The sequence below is a fragment of the Microtus ochrogaster genome (genome assembly GCF_000317375.1).
Source record: "Microtus ochrogaster isolate Prairie Vole_2 chromosome 14 unlocalized genomic scaffold, MicOch1.0 chr14_random_1, whole genome shotgun sequence".
Classification (NCBI taxonomy): Eukaryota; Metazoa; Chordata; class Mammalia; order Rodentia; family Cricetidae; genus Microtus; species Microtus ochrogaster.
In genome coordinates this window covers 35,060,535-35,075,836 of record NW_004949096.1, presented here as the reverse complement: position 1 = coordinate 35,075,836, position 15,302 = coordinate 35,060,535, and the positions used below count along the sequence as shown (strand labels likewise).

Genomic DNA, 15,302 nt, shown 5'->3' with positions numbered 1-15,302 from the left:
AGAGAGAGAGAGAGAGAGAGAGAGAGAGAGAGAGAGAGAGAGAGAGAGAGAGAGAGAGAGAGAATAAGGAAAGGAAAGAGGAGTTTGGTGCAGTGTAGGAGGCAGTAAGGAGAAGGAAGAAGACACCTGTTCATTTCTGAGAGTGAGGTCTTAGGAGCATGGAAGGTTGGGAATCTGCATTAACCTAATTGTTGATAACAAGGAAATTCTGGTTTTTAATTTTTTTTGTCTTTTTCCTTGTTCTTTTTAAAATTTTCATGTAAAATAAATGTTTTGTCTGTTTTGGAAAATTTTATAAAAACATCAATTCCTGCATCTAACTTCAAAATCCACCAAATCATGGTAAGCCTCGTTCCTCCATGAACTTCCTTTGTGTTATTTTAAAGCAAGTCCCAGGAATTCCTCTATAAGTATTTCAGCATTTATCTGTATCAGGTAAGATGCAGCATTTGTCTGTATCAGAAATTAAGAAAATATTTCACTAAATATTTTTTAAATATTTATTTATTATGTATACAATATTCTGTCTGTGCCTGAAGAGGGCACCAGACCCCATTACAGATGGTTGTGAGCCACCATGTGGTTGCCGGGAATTGAACTCAGGACCTTTGGAAGAGCAGACAATGCTCTTAACCTCTGAGCCATCTCTCCAGCCCCCTTCACTAAATATTTTCAAGGAAATCTTGAGTGCTTTCCTGAGAACAAAGAGTGAACCCAAAACACATTCAGTAACCTGGAATCCAGAGAATTCATTCTCTAAGAACTTTTGCTGAATTTAGTTTCCTTGCTGGTTCCCCCGCTCACCAGCATGGGGTACCGAAGACACCCCATGCTGTCTGGGAGTGCTCGGGCTAATTCTGGGGGACAGTTCCAAGAACTGCACTTGCAGCATTCAGGCTGTCTCAGAATACCCCCAATTCTTCCCACCTCCTCCCTGCTCTTGTGTGGGGCACTGCAAATAAATGGCCCGATGTTAACCAGTGTTGAGGGAGAGCAAGAAAAGTTTATTGAGCTGGGCGGTGGTGGCGCACGCCTTTAATCCCAGCACTTGGGAGGCAGAAGCAGGCGGATCTCTGTGAATTCGAGGCCAGCCTGGTCTACAAAGGGAGTTCCAGGACAGGCTCCAAAGCTACAGAGAAACCCTGTCTTGAAAAACCAAAAAAAAAGTTTATTGAAGGGAGTTTGGGGTCACAAGCCATGTCTTGTGCATTTGAAGTCAAACACCTGTGTCCCCGAAAAACTCGGCTGAGGAGTGAATGTACAGTTCCTTTGTGCTCAGGGCCCTGGCAGAGGCAAATGATTGTCCCCTGAGAAGCCTACTTTTTTAAATTCCAACTTTATATCTGCTATTGAAATTACAAGGAAGCAAACAGTTGAGTAAGTAACACCGAAACACAAAGCAGCTGGAATGTCTTACTGAAACAACCTGACAGTGGAAACAGACCTGCTGAGGACTGAAGAGTTCAGTAACTAGTGAGAGACAACTGCAGACAACTTAGAGCCGATGGTAGAAAGCCCAGCGTGTACTGTGGACACACAGAATGTGATATCAGGAGTGGTGAGAGATACCGTGACCCACAAAATAAACATTTTCCATGGCAACAAAGCTGTAAACAGCCCAGTGCTCATCAGTATTAGTAGACCCACAAAATGAGTGTGGATTGAAGTCCAGTTGCCTAGAATTTCCAGAATTGATAAGTACCCACAAATTTATAGCAGTCAGCTTGTTGAGAATGTGTGCCCATGAGGCTGGAGAGCTGTCTCTGGTTGAGAACACTTGTTGCCCTTGAGGAGGACCTGGGTTCATTGCTCAGCACTTAGATGGCAGCTCACGACTGCCTGAAACTTCAGTTCCAGAGGATTCTTCTGAACTCAACAGGCATTGCATACATACGGTGCACAGACATACATGCAGACATTCATACATACAAGATAAATAATTTCTTTTTAAAGAAAGTGCTGTAGTACATTTAGGAAGAAGGATTGTAAATAAGAATTAGTATCCACTATATGGATATAAGGAGTTCCTGTGGGTCAGGAATGAACCGACAGATGACTCAGAGTAGCACTTCACCAAGATAAAGTTAGGATGGTCGGTAGACATGAAATGGGGGTCAACTCCCATTGAATGAAAAGTAGGGCCAGCATCGGTGACGAGATGGTACAAAGGTGAATTGATGTAGCCATTTTGGAGGACAGTTTGACAGTGTTTAGTAAATTTTAATATGTATATGCCATTTGTATCAGTTGAGCTAGAATATCGAATAAAATCTTGGTTAAATTTCTAGAAGATCCTCTGTAGCAGAATTGTTTATAATAACAAAGCAGTGATCATCGGTTGGTTGATTAGTCTACAGCTTTTTCATAGAGTGGAATGTTGTAGAGCAAGTTAGTGTACTATATTTATGCCCATTAATATTTTGTAAACATAATATTAAGTTGAAAAATCAGAAGTACACGTGGTAGGATTCTAGTAAAGAATCAGACTGTACCATTTAAGGATATGTAATTGATAAAAATAAAAGCAATGCTTGTCAGAAAGTTCTGAGTATGGTCTAGGGAGATGGCTTAGTGTGTAAAATGCTTGCCATTTAAGTATGAGGGCCTTGGTTTGGATCCCTAGAACTATACCACACAGATACATACCAGAACCAATTCTTTTTTGAGTAGCATTTATCCGACTAAGGAAGGGCTTATTATGATCGGAGAACAACCTGTAGGAGGACTTAAAATTACTAGACAGGTTATCCTTCCAGACTCTGGTGTTGACTTTACAGACATTAACTATTCTTGAAACTGTATGTAAGTATGCATGTTACATATTTTTTTGCATGTGAACCAAAAAGGAAAAATATTAAGAATAACAATAGAAATATAAAGTAGACCTCAGTGCCTTACTGAGTAAGTCTCAGTGGTTGCTCAGTGTACTGTTAAAGGTTTTCATTAAATATAGAATATGAGAGTGGAGAAAAGACCAGTTATATAAAAATACAATAAAGCGCTCTCTGCCTGATCGCCGCCATCATGGACATAAGTTGCATGCTGCCCATCAAGCTTGCTAGGGTAACCAAAGTGCTGGGCAGGACCGGTCTCAGGGACAGTGCACGCAGGTGCATGATGGAGGAAGGTCATTGGTTAAAAAATAAAGAAACTGCCTTGGCCCATTTTATTGGTTAGAACATAGATGGGTGGAGTAAACAGAACAGAATGCTGGGAGGAAGAGGAAGTGAGCTCAGAGATGCCATGCTCCCCTCTCCCGGAAAGACGCGATAGCTCTGCTCTCTGAGGCAGAGGCACACGATGAAGCAAGCCACCAGGTCAGACATGCTGAATCTTTCCCGATAAGACCGGTGCTACACAGTTCATTAGAGATGGGTTGATCGGGATATGAGAATTAGCCTGTAAGGGCTAGAGTTAATGGGCCAAACAGTGTTTAAAAGAATACAATTTGTGTGTTGTTATTTCTGGTGTAAAGCTAGCCGTGCGAGAGCCGGGCGGGACGAAAAGCAGGCCCGCAGTTCATACTACAGGTGCGTGTGGAATTTATGGATGACACCAGCTGCTCCATCATCCCAAACGTCAAAGGTCCCGTTCGAGAGGGAGATGTGCTCACCCTTTTGGAGTCAGAAAGGGAGGCTCAGAGGTTACGCTGACCTTCCTGCTGGGTCCTGAGTATCCACCACTTGGCCCATGATGACCTGCGACTATTAAATAAAACATTTGTATTGTTTTTTTTAAAAAAAGTTACAATAAAGCATGAAAAAAGGATTATTCAGCAATCTCACCTTTGATCTGTGAGGGTCTGTTAAAACCTCTATAAAAATAAATGATTTTTTGTTGTAATAAAATAATTATTTCTAAGGTTTGCTTTGTATTATGTCACTTGTGTGGCTTTAGGCAAATTGGTGACCTCCCTGTACTTCAGGTTCCTTTACTGCCGTATCAAGGTAATAATAGTACCTGTGCTATGAAGCCAGTAAACGAAGGTCTTAGAACAATGTGGTCCATAGAAAGTGATTGCCTGGAGAGATGACTCAGTGGTTAAATACTCTTGTTGCTCTTGCAGAGGACCTGGGTTCAGTTTTGTGTACCCACTTGTTGGCTCATAGCCATCTATAACTTCATTTCTAGGGGTTATGTCACATTCATGCATTTAGGCAAAACATTCATACATATAAAGTAAAATTAGTAAATCTAAAACAAATAAAAAGTTAAAACAGTTGCTATCTAATAATGACAGCCTGGCAAAGTTCATGTTCTGGTGAAATAGCTTTTTTAACGTCATTGACTGGCAATCACAATTAGTGGGCTTTTCTGTGCTTCTTAGTGCATGTAATATAATGTAACCTAAACTTCACCTATCTAGATATACCCTCTGATATGAAGCTCTTCTTAATTCTCAGGTCATAATTAGCTCTAATTTTTAATAAAATTAATTAAGGTTGTTTTTCTGTTAGTAATAAAGAGCTAGGAGGCTGAGGCAGAATCTCAAGTTTGTCTAACTGTAGAGAAAGGGAAAGGGACCACTGACCTTTCCCCACTAGTGCACGTGTGGGACCTCTTGAGGGCTTGTGAAGATAAGCCTGAGTTGAGTGATTTCTTTTGATGTGTGAATTACATAGTAATTCAAATATACAATGTAATATGCATCACTGTTTAAAAATAGAGTTTATAGTAAAAGTATATTAAAAGCAGCTAAACCTGGAATTTCTTTTTTGTGCATGTATATGCATGTGTTCCTATGTTATAGTTGGGAACTTCTCCACTTCATCTGGCCGCACAGTATGGGCATTACTCTACCACAGAGGTACTTCTCCGAGCCGGTGTAAGTAGGGATGCCAGGACCAAAGTGGACCGGACACCATTGCACATGGCAGCTTCTGAGGGCCATGCCAGCATAGTAGAGGTTTTGCTTAAGGTATGTCTTCTTTTTGGACTCAGATTTTGAATCCAAACCCTATACAAACTTTGTAAGATGAAAAAAGGGAAAAGTTTTATTAAGTGCATACTTTTTGTTTTCTGTGTGATAGAGCATTTGTTATTGATGTGTATAAGTCTGTCAAATGAATATTGCCTTAAAGTTTTCTTTGTAGGGAAAAATCTTCCTGTAGGTGTATTCTCGGTTAATTGCCAGCTATTGAAAGTCAGTCCTTTGGGTGAAGAACTTAATTCATTTAGAATCCTATGCAGGGAAGAATAGTCTTGGATGACTAGCAAGCAGATTAATAAGTAATTAAATTATCTTTAGTCATCCAAAACCTAATTAAATTATCTTCAGGTTACACAGAAGATTCTCAGACAGAATGACAGCCTTTATTCTTAACCCTTTTCATCCCATAGACGAACCCATGTGAAAGAAATACAAGGAATTCTAGAGGACAAATTACGTGTAATCCTAGGTATTTTTAAAGCCACATCAAAAAATAAAAATTCACTGGGCAGTGGTGGCATGTGCCTTTAACCCCAGCACTTGGAAGACAGATGTAGGCAATTCTTTGTGAGTTTGAGGCCAGCCTGGTCTACAGAGTGAATTTCAGGACAGGCTCCAAAGCTACGCAGAGAAACCCTGTTTTGAAGAAACAAAACAAAACAAAAAAAGTAAAAAGTCATTTTAATATTTAATTTATTGTGTTTAAAACATTATCATTTCAACATGAGAGCAGAGTAGAAATCATTGCTGGGATGTTTCATATTCTATTTGTTACTGAGCTCCAGGGCTTGTTTACGCAAAGCACACCTGTGCCTGATGAGCTGAAGTTTGCTGAATAGCCAGCCATTCCTTCCTGACGTGTCAGACACTGCCTCAGACAGCTTCCTTTTGACTCCTTGGGTTGTGCTTGTTTTGAAAGCAAAGGGTATATTTGTGAGGGATGAGAGGATTACCCACCATAAACCATTAAAGTGTTCAGGAGAAAAACTCAGCGCTGCCATTCACCTGTAAGGCCACTTCAGCCCATTGTGCCCCTAGTTGAGTAGCTAAATCTTAATTGTCTTATTTCAAGAAAGGAAAGTAGCTAGGAAAACCATCATGGTAGAAAAATGATTAGGCCACAGATAACTGATGATTGCTAACATATATTAATAACATATATTAACACTCCCCCAAAATTAATGGTCCTTTTTCTTGTGTAGAAGCATTGTGGCTGATATTCTCATATCAGGGATTCTTTATATTTCATATCTTGAAATATTACTGATTTTGAAATATTTTTTAGCATGGTGCTGACGTCAATGCAAAGGATATGTTAAAGATGACAGCTCTGCATTGGGCAACAGAACATAATCATCAAGAGGTGGTGGAACTTTTAATCAAATATGGTGCTGATGTACACACGCAGAGTAAATTTTGTAAAACTGCATTTGATATTTCAATAGACAATGGAAATGAAGATTTAGCAGAGATATTACAGGTAACTTGGCTTTGAGTTTAAGAAAACATGAAAGGCAGCTTACAGATGGATGCTCTTTGTCTTGTAGCTTCTCCTGTTGGATTCAGTTCTTTTGAATGGCCTTGTTCTCTCCACTTCCTCTCTGTTCATTACTGTTTGTACTCTAGAGAGTTAGATGAGGCGCTGACCGTCTGTGCTTTCAGTTTCTGAACTCCCCTTCTAGACATTTCCATTATTTTGTCACACATTTGGATATCATGTTTTACCAAATCAGTTGTAAACTACTTTATAAAGACTCAGGAACTAATGTTCCTTCGATGAGTGATACAGTCTTTTTTATAATCTATTTTGTCTGTTTAAACAATTAAAATTGATTATGCATGTGTGGGGCAGGTGTAGGGTGGTTAGAGGGTACCTGGAGTCATCTCCGTCTTCACGTGGGTTCTGGGGACTGAACTAAGGTCTTCAAGCTTCTCTGGCAAGTTCCTTTATTCACTGAACTATCCTGACCCCCTCTTTATTTTAAATCTACTTTGTCTAACATTAGTATGTGTAAATTTTTTAAAATGTAAGTTGGGATCTAGCAAGCTGGTATGTCTCACTATGCAGGGCTTTTATTTGTCTGGGCTTAGCTGTCCAGGGATGTGGATGAAAAGGTTTACTTTAGTTAAAAGGCTGAAGTGATTCCCAGTTGGGTTTGATTCCTGTTCAGATAACCCCTTCCCCTTTACATCCTTTTCTCATGGTGCAGCTTTTGGGAATTTCCCTAGGCAGCTCAGCCCCTCGATAGGGTTGACACTTCCAGTGGCACAAGCAATAGGTACCAAGGCAGACACACCTGACTGAAAATGACAAAACTTTGCCAAGGTTTTGTGATACAGTCTGTTATTCTGGTTTCTTTCTTTCTTTTTTTTTTCACCCTCTGTAAAAACAAAACAACTATCATAGACATAGTTGTGTTTGCAGGATTTCTTCTTGCTTGTCTTCTTGTTCTGTTCTCAGTAGAACTCTCTAAGATCACCTGACTTCATTGAACTCCACAACTTATGAGATGTGCTGTGTGCTGGGAAATTATGAGTTTTATGTTGACTCTTCTCATCTTTCATATCTAGGAATACAATTTAAGGGTTGAGATTTAAAGATTGAGAACAATTAAATGGGAAGGTCATACTTTGATATGTCATGTTATATATTGCCTAGTGTGGTAGGAATAATTTAATTTGACAGAACAGTAGACTACCTTTCAATGTGTAGCTTTTCTGTGTTCTGTAAGCACCTTTCAGATACTAATTTCTCCTCCGGTGGGGTTTGCTGTCACTCAACAGAAGGCTATAGGATGTGAATTCACACCTATCCTTAGAGCTGCACTCCTGGTGCTTCATTAGCAAGTCTTCCCATTGAATTGTGTGACTCTTCTGAGACTGCTTCTTCATATGTGTATTATGTACTGCATTGAAAGCCTGTCCCACATGTGCTGCCTGTAATTCTGAAAGTATTGTGATAATTTGTTCCCTAGATTGCTATGCAGAACCAAATCAACACCAACCCGGAGAGCCCCGACACTGTGACAATACACACTGCCACCCCACAGTTCATCATCGGACCTGGAGGGGTGGTGAACCTAACAGGTCTGGTATCTTCAGAAAGTTCATCCAAGGCAACAGGTATTGAGATGCATGTAGGACAGCTGTTAGGATGTTAAACATTAGTAGGTATCATCAGTTTGAGGAAGGACTGTTGGACAATGAGGGTAAGAATAACATCTGCTCTCCCGGTCCCTATCCTTCTGAGGTAGATGAATCTGAAGAAAGGCATTGCAGCACCAATGCCGTCCAGCGTTAGTGAAGACTTGAGTGGACATAGATGAGCAGGATGCACTGGGGTAAGCACCCTGATTTAAATTCTCTTTTCTTTTCTTCTAGATGAAACAGGAGTATCTGCTGTTCAGTTTGGGAACTCCTCTACATCAGTATTAGCTACATTAGCTGCCTTAGCGGAGGCGTCTGCCCCATTGTCCAATTCTTCAGAAACTCCAGGTTAGAGAACAAGTCACATCTGTACACTGACCTTTTCATAGTGCACTTTGTCAGGGTTTTCCTCTGTGCTTAGTGCTGTTTGAATCCTGTTCAGAAACCGCTTCAAGATTTAGTAGACTATCTTGTTTTCTTCAAGAGTCTTTGCTTACAGTTTGTGTTTACCTCTGCGGTTTGTTCAGAATTAGTTGGCTACATTTCTTGTTACTGTCTTATTTCTTATTAATTAAAGTTGGTACTTCTTATGTTTATTTTTGTATTAGCCACCAGTGTGACTCAATATCCTGATCCCATTTTTATTAAAAATAGTAAGAAAGTAAGAGATACAGGATGACAGAGGACTGGGGTGGGGGAGTTCTTCTCAGCTAGTGTGAAGTAGGGTGGGCATCCATTGCTTGGCTCACCCTGAGTGTGGTAATGTCTCCCATTTTGCCAGAACCTGTGTTTACATGGGAAACTAGAAAAAAAATCCAGTTTTTTTTTAATATTTATTTATTTATTATGTATACAATATTCTGTCTGTGTGCATGTCTGCAGGCCAGAAGAGGGCACCAGACCTCATTACAGATGGTTGTGAGCCACCATGTGGTTGCTGGGAATTGAACTCAGGACCTTTGGAAGAGCAAGCAATGCTCTTAACCACTGAACCATCTCTCCAGCCCCCAGATGTTTTTCTTTAAAAAAAAAAACAAATTAAACCAGGCATGGTCTGTACTCCTGTAATCCCAGCATCCCAGGCTGAGGCAGGGGAATTATAAGTTCTGTTTCAGCCTGGGCTACACAGTATGATACTGTCTCAAAGAAACAAGAGAAGACAACACCAAGAGAATAAATGCATAAAAAGTGCTAAATTTTAGTAACAAAATGAAAAGCGTACTTGTATGGGTCACATAAAACATGTGCTTGCCCATTTTGGCCCTTGGTTTTTGCCATTTTTGACTTGTTTACATAGAGTAGATAAATATGAATTTGCATTTTTATAAATTTAATTTTGGCAGTATCAGATAAGACTAATTAGAAAAATCTTAACGACTGAAACAATATAAAAACCACTCTTAAAAGGGCTAGCTGGCCCGGGCGGTAGTGGCGCACGCCTTTAATCCCAGCACTCAGGAGCCAGAGGCAGGTGGATCTCTGTGAGTTTGAGGTCTACCTGGTCTTCATAGCTAGTTCCAGGACAGCCAGGACTGTTACACAGAGAAACCCTGTTTTGAAACCCCCCCCCCAAAAAAAAACAAAGGGAAAAAAAAGAAAGGTTAGCTGTGCCCCATGTTCTGTAAATGGTAGCACCCAATTATAATCAAAGCACTCAGGAGACAGAGGCAGGCAGATCTCTATGAGTTCCATGAGGACATGCAGGGCTACATTGTGAGACCCTGTCTCAAAGGGGTGGGGTAGAGTGTTGGTTTAGCTGTGTTCAGATGATGGCATGAAATATTGACAGGTAGTTGGTTCCAACCTGATTTGTTTTTATACTCTCCTCACATTGTCTTTTAGTTATTGTGTAAATAAATTATTCTTTTAATTTGGAAATTTTAGGGAAATCTTGAAGTAGTCAGGTACTATAGTGCCTGCCAATAGTCTTAGCTGCTCAAGAACTAAGACAGAATGACAAGTTCAAAGTCAGCCTAGGTGATACTGTGCCTTAAGAAAAGTAAAGACATGCACAATCTCCCAAACCTTGAGAAATGTTATTCTAACTGTAGTTTAAATGATCATATTTGCTTGTAAGAGTAAAGAATAACCTTCAATTCATTCTTTTCCAAATTTTATTTAGGGTGTCATTGAGTTTTTTACCAAAAAGATTTAATGTGGACATAAATGAATTTCTTTTCACTTGGAAAAGAGAAAAATCTTACCCTTTTCCCATTTTCTTTGGCTACTCTATAAAAACATATATGTGTTATCCTGATTCTTGGCAGGTCTTAAGATTTTTGTGAATTACTTCTGGCCATTAGCATCCACAAGCATCACCGTTTTGACATGCTGCATTTTTTAGTTAGTGCTTAGGTTTGCAGAAGCCATCAAAGACAGCCGTTTTCAGGGCTAACAGTAGCAGCTTAGAGAGAGAATGTGTGTTCACTGTGCGTGAGGCACTGGTACCAGTGAAAAGGGGAGAAAGAAAACTTTCATTGTTGGTCTAAATGTGGAGACTTCATTTCAGTGCTCTGTCATGCTGAAGACTTGGGCGAGCTGGGGTGGGGATATTAAGGAACGCGAATGCAGCACAAGTTCAGTCGATGTATCACTGCGATGCACACCAATGAAAGATCCAGTCTTGGGACTCGGTTGGCACATGCTCAGCTTTTTGAGGTGGAGGGTTTAATGTAAAATACCTTTTCATAGACTGCCTCCTTGGGTAAAGAGTGCTTGCTGTGCAAACATGAGGACCTGAGTTTGAAGCCTCAGCTCCCAGATGAAAAGCCCAGGATGGCTGTATGCGCCTGTGATTCAAGCCTGGGGAGGGCAGAGATAGGTAGCTCCAAAGAGCTGGCTTGCCAGCCAAAAGGGTGAAGTTGTATTGAGTGGGACACCTGTTTTTCGCTAGTAAGATGACAGCTGTAGAGGACGATATCTCACAGCCTGCCCTGACTCCCCCGTGGCTTGTACACACATGTACACACACGTGTGCCACACACACCACCCCAGTGGCTTTGCAAAAAGCCTTTGATTTGTAGCCCTAGCCTGCAGTCCTACGACTTTTCTGTGCTTTCTGTATTCTTCTCTGTGGCCCAGTTACATAATACCTTGATTAAATAGAAATCTATGAGTCCCCCTCATTTTCTGTTTAAAAATTTATAATTGCTAGAGATATAAAGGGTCTAGTGGCCATTGAAAATTCTCTTTCTCAAAGTAAAGTTTTTATCAGGAAATTTTTATGCATTATGTTTTTGGTCTATTCCAGAATAGGGTAATGAAACTTAGGAATGAGTTACTGGGTCATGTGAGTCTTTTTAGTTTTACTTTTCTTTGTTCTTAATTTCAGGTTAGATTATAGGAGTCCGCCTTCAAAATGTTATATTTTTCTGCAATGTAGTTTTTGTTTCATGTAAATATTTCTACATAAAAGTGTTCAGAAGTCTTGGTAGTTTTCAGGGAATGTTTTCTTATTGGCCTTAATTCAGCTTATGGCATGGTAATTTAACCTCAAAGGCATAGACATTGTTTGGCTCTCCTCATTATAGCTTGACTTTTATATTAGATCAATGAATATTCATGATATTACAGTTACCTTTTATTAAGCCAATTTGTACACACACACACACACACACACACACACATACACACTTTATGTCTACAATCTTCTAAAGTTTTAAGGTTGTTTTTTCTTACATATTCCAACATTTGGCTATTAGATTGTTCTCTGGGTTGGGATGTGTACTTTTTATAATTGTTTTCCTTTTAATTTTTTTCATACATACTTTATCATTACACAACTTAAAAGAGCCTTTTAGATGAAAGGTAGGACTTATTATTTTAATGGCAGTCACTGCTAACAGTGCAAAGATGAAAGTTCTTGAGTTGAGCCTTGACTGTTGTGACCTCAGAAGTTTCTTACATACGCTGCAGCTTTTAAATAGTAGTACTTTTACTTAGTATTCAACCAGTGAGCCTTTCTTTTTTATATGGATGTTTAAAAGAAATCAAAGCAGTAGGTGTGCATTGGAAACATGAATAGTTATTCTGCTGGATGTATTGCTCCTGTGTGCTCTCTGTGTTATCTCATGGCTGTTTTCCTGAAATTGTCTGATGTGCTTGCTAACAAAGCATAATTATTGCTTAGGGCAAACAAAATAACGAGAACTCTCAAAAGTTCGTTTGCATTTTGGGGTATTCTGGGTTTGTGTTGTGACCCTTTGACTCTGTTAGTTAATTGTCACTCTTCGTCAAAACCTATACCCTTTCCACTCCCTCTTAAACGTGTTATTACAGGTTTTATAAAGTTCACTCCAGGAGAATCTTCCTCAGTTCATAAGAGGAAGGAGGGTAGAACATGTTTTCTTTACTTACAGATGTTTTACTTTCATCCATGTTTTACACATGACTGGTGTAGTTATTCTAGTGACCTTGTTGTATTCCATTGTATGATGGCCCCAGTTTATTTACTGCCAAGAGTGTGTGGTTGTTTCTTGTTTTACCTCACAGTTTCTGCTGTGAAGCTCTTAGGAGTGCCAATTAGCATGGCTTTATGCACACATTTTTGGGGCTCAGTGTAGGATTGCCTGGGGGGAAGAAGTTTTGACATATCAACTTGAGATTTTGTTTTCTTTTATTTAGGCAATGCCAAAGGCAAAGTTTCTAACCGTCAGCAGAACTCTCTGTGCACCTCTTAGAAATTATTGAGAGCATAGTTGGGGGCTTGGTTGTGCAAAAGTTGAATTACACATTGCCATACAGTGCCAACTCTGTTTTTGCTCACTTGGTCCAAAAGGGACTCCTGCTTGTTCTGCACGTCCCTTGATACATAAATGTGTCTAGAGTAAAATCATGAAGTTCTCATTGGAGTTGAGTCTTTGAGACAGGGCTTCTCTGTGTAGCCTTGGCTGTTCTGGAACTCACGCTGTAGACCAGGCTGACCTCAAACTCACAGAAATACACCTACCTCTGCCTCCCGAGTGCTGGGATTAAGGGCGTGCGCACCATCACCCGGAGGAGTTGCGTCATTTCATTAAGTAGCTGTAACCTTTGTTATTAGTCAGCGATCTTATATTGAACTTCATGTGAAGAAGATACAGAGGAGTGAAGATTATTAAAATGCGGTCATAAAAAGGTGGTTGGAACTCAATTATAAATTTTAAAACTTTCAGTCAACTACTTACATAGACGTCTATATTACCTTTGGCAGTGACATTTAAAAACCATGTAAACTTATCCAGTATGAAAGACACAGACAAAAAATGAATTTATATTCATATTGAATGATTTTTACTTTCTTTTCCCCTTCTAGTAGTGGCCACAGAGGAAGTGGTTACCGCAGAATCTGTCGATGGTGCAATTCAGCAAGTAGTTAGCTCAGGGGGTCAGCAAGTCATCACGATAGTTACAGATGGAATCCAACTGGGAAACTTGCACTCCATTCCAACCAGTGGGATGGGTCAGCCCATCATTGTGACCATGCCTGATGGACAGCAAGGTTAGTACTAGATGTCTGGGTAAAGTTGCTTTGCATTCAATACTCGGGACACTGTTTAAACAGCACTTATTTATGCACTGAATTTTACTCATATAACCTTTTATAATGGATATAATTCCCTGATTTTATTTACTTAGACTAGTATTTAAATTAGCTTACTTGAGCACTTAGTAGGTGGAATTAACCTCAAAATATTCTGTGTGGAAAATGAACTTGAAATATTGCCACAAATAGTACACAAATAACTCAGAATTAGCATTGGACAATTTTTTAGACTGTTTTATGCAATTCATATATAATGAGAACTTTAAAAAATGCCATCAAAGAAAAGAAACTACTAGCGGCACAAATTGAGGGTGTGGCCCAGATCTCTGGTAGGTATAGAGCTTGAGAAGTGTGGCAAGCTGGGAAGCTGAGCTCTGGAAGTGTGGAGACAAGCGCAAGAGGATGTTCCTGCTGTTGAGATGGCAGAGGCTCGTCTGTAAGACCAGAAGCCTGTACTATACACATGTCCAGACTGTGTTGAGTAGAACTGGAGAGAATTGTGCCCAGCATGTGCATTTGAGCTATCGTGTCTTTCCAGTGATACCTAAGATCAGCCATATTCCTAGCAACAGCCTAAAAGATGGAACTGTTGTTTTAAAAAGTGTTTGCACAAATGAGCATCTTAGCCTAGGATGCTAGCATAGTGAGACACCTGAGATACGACTGGGCACTGTTGGGTAATCAGGAAACATAGTTTTGATTTAAGTGAATTTCAAAAAGAAAAAAGTCAACCAAACAATAATAACAATAACAACAAAAAACAGGAAACGCTGATTATATTCCTAGTTGAGTTTGGAAAAGAAAGCACATTATAAATGATTCTGAGGACATGAGACAGGCAGGCATATGCAAGCTTGGCAAACTTCAGTCTGCTGGTAACAAGGTGACTGGGGTGCCATTGTCTTGGCACAGCAGCACAGAACTCCAGGAGGAATGCTTCAAAGTCAGACTTTTTGGTTTTTTTTGAGACAGGGTTTCTCTCTGTAGCTTTGGAGCCTATCCTGGAATTAGCTCTTGTAGACTAGACTGACCTTGAACTCACAGAGATCTGCTTGCCTCTGCCTCCTGAGTGCTGGGTTTAAAGGTGAGCGCCACAACCACTTGGCTGCAGAGACATTTTTTTGAGAGCACCAAAGGAATATGTACATGCTTCATGGAAGAGTATGAACACAAACAGGTTTGGTACAGATGGTTCATTGTCTGTTTATACGCATGAAGTGAATGCGCCCCTCAGAGTAGGCTGCAGAAGGGCAGGTGAGACTCACAGCATCCTGTTCGGTGTGTATGTGTTGTTCCTGTGCATGCACACAAACACTGTGTTCTGGAGGGGATTCCTGCCTCATGGGCTCTAGGACAGCTTCCTAGAAAAGGAATCTGCAGTCTGAAGTGTGACAGCGCACTTTCACTCTCCCCAGACAGTCTCAAGGCAGTGTGTGAGCACTAGCTGCTATTAGAGGCGGAGGCAGGGACATGTGGGCGCCAGATGTTTCATATGGCGGGTAAACAGACACCACTTTGAGGTGTTCAGGAACCAGGCACAATCTAGTTTTTTTTAAAAATATTTATTTATTTATTATGTATACAACATTCTGCCTCGATGTATGCCCGCACGCCAGAGCAGGGCGCCAGATCTCAGTACAGATGGTTGTGAGCCACCATGTGGTTGCTGGGAATTGAACCTCTGGAAGAGCAGCCAGTACT

At 40.2% G+C, this 15,302-nt stretch overlaps 1 protein-coding gene and 1 pseudogene across 3 annotated transcripts in view; both read left to right on the top strand.

Moving 5' to 3' along the window:
• Positions 1-15,302, top strand: part of Gabpb1 (GA binding protein transcription factor subunit beta 1) — a 52,826-nt gene that overhangs the window by 23,850 nt on the left and 13,674 nt on the right. For 2 of the 3 annotated variants that reach the window (XM_013352743.2, XM_026787731.1), the window contains exons 3-7: positions 4,751-4,918; positions 6,216-6,410; positions 7,906-8,017; positions 8,312-8,425; positions 13,371-13,556. In XM_013352743.2, the coding sequence (XP_013208197.1) occupies positions 4,751-4,918; positions 6,216-6,410; positions 7,906-8,017; positions 8,312-8,425; positions 13,371-13,556 (775 nt within the window). The remainder of the gene's footprint in view (positions 1-4,750; positions 4,919-6,215; positions 6,411-7,905; positions 8,018-8,311; positions 8,426-13,370; positions 13,557-15,302) is intronic. The other variant, XM_026787732.1, reaches the window with a different exon arrangement.
• Positions 3,012-3,732, top strand: LOC101993563 (annotated as a pseudogene).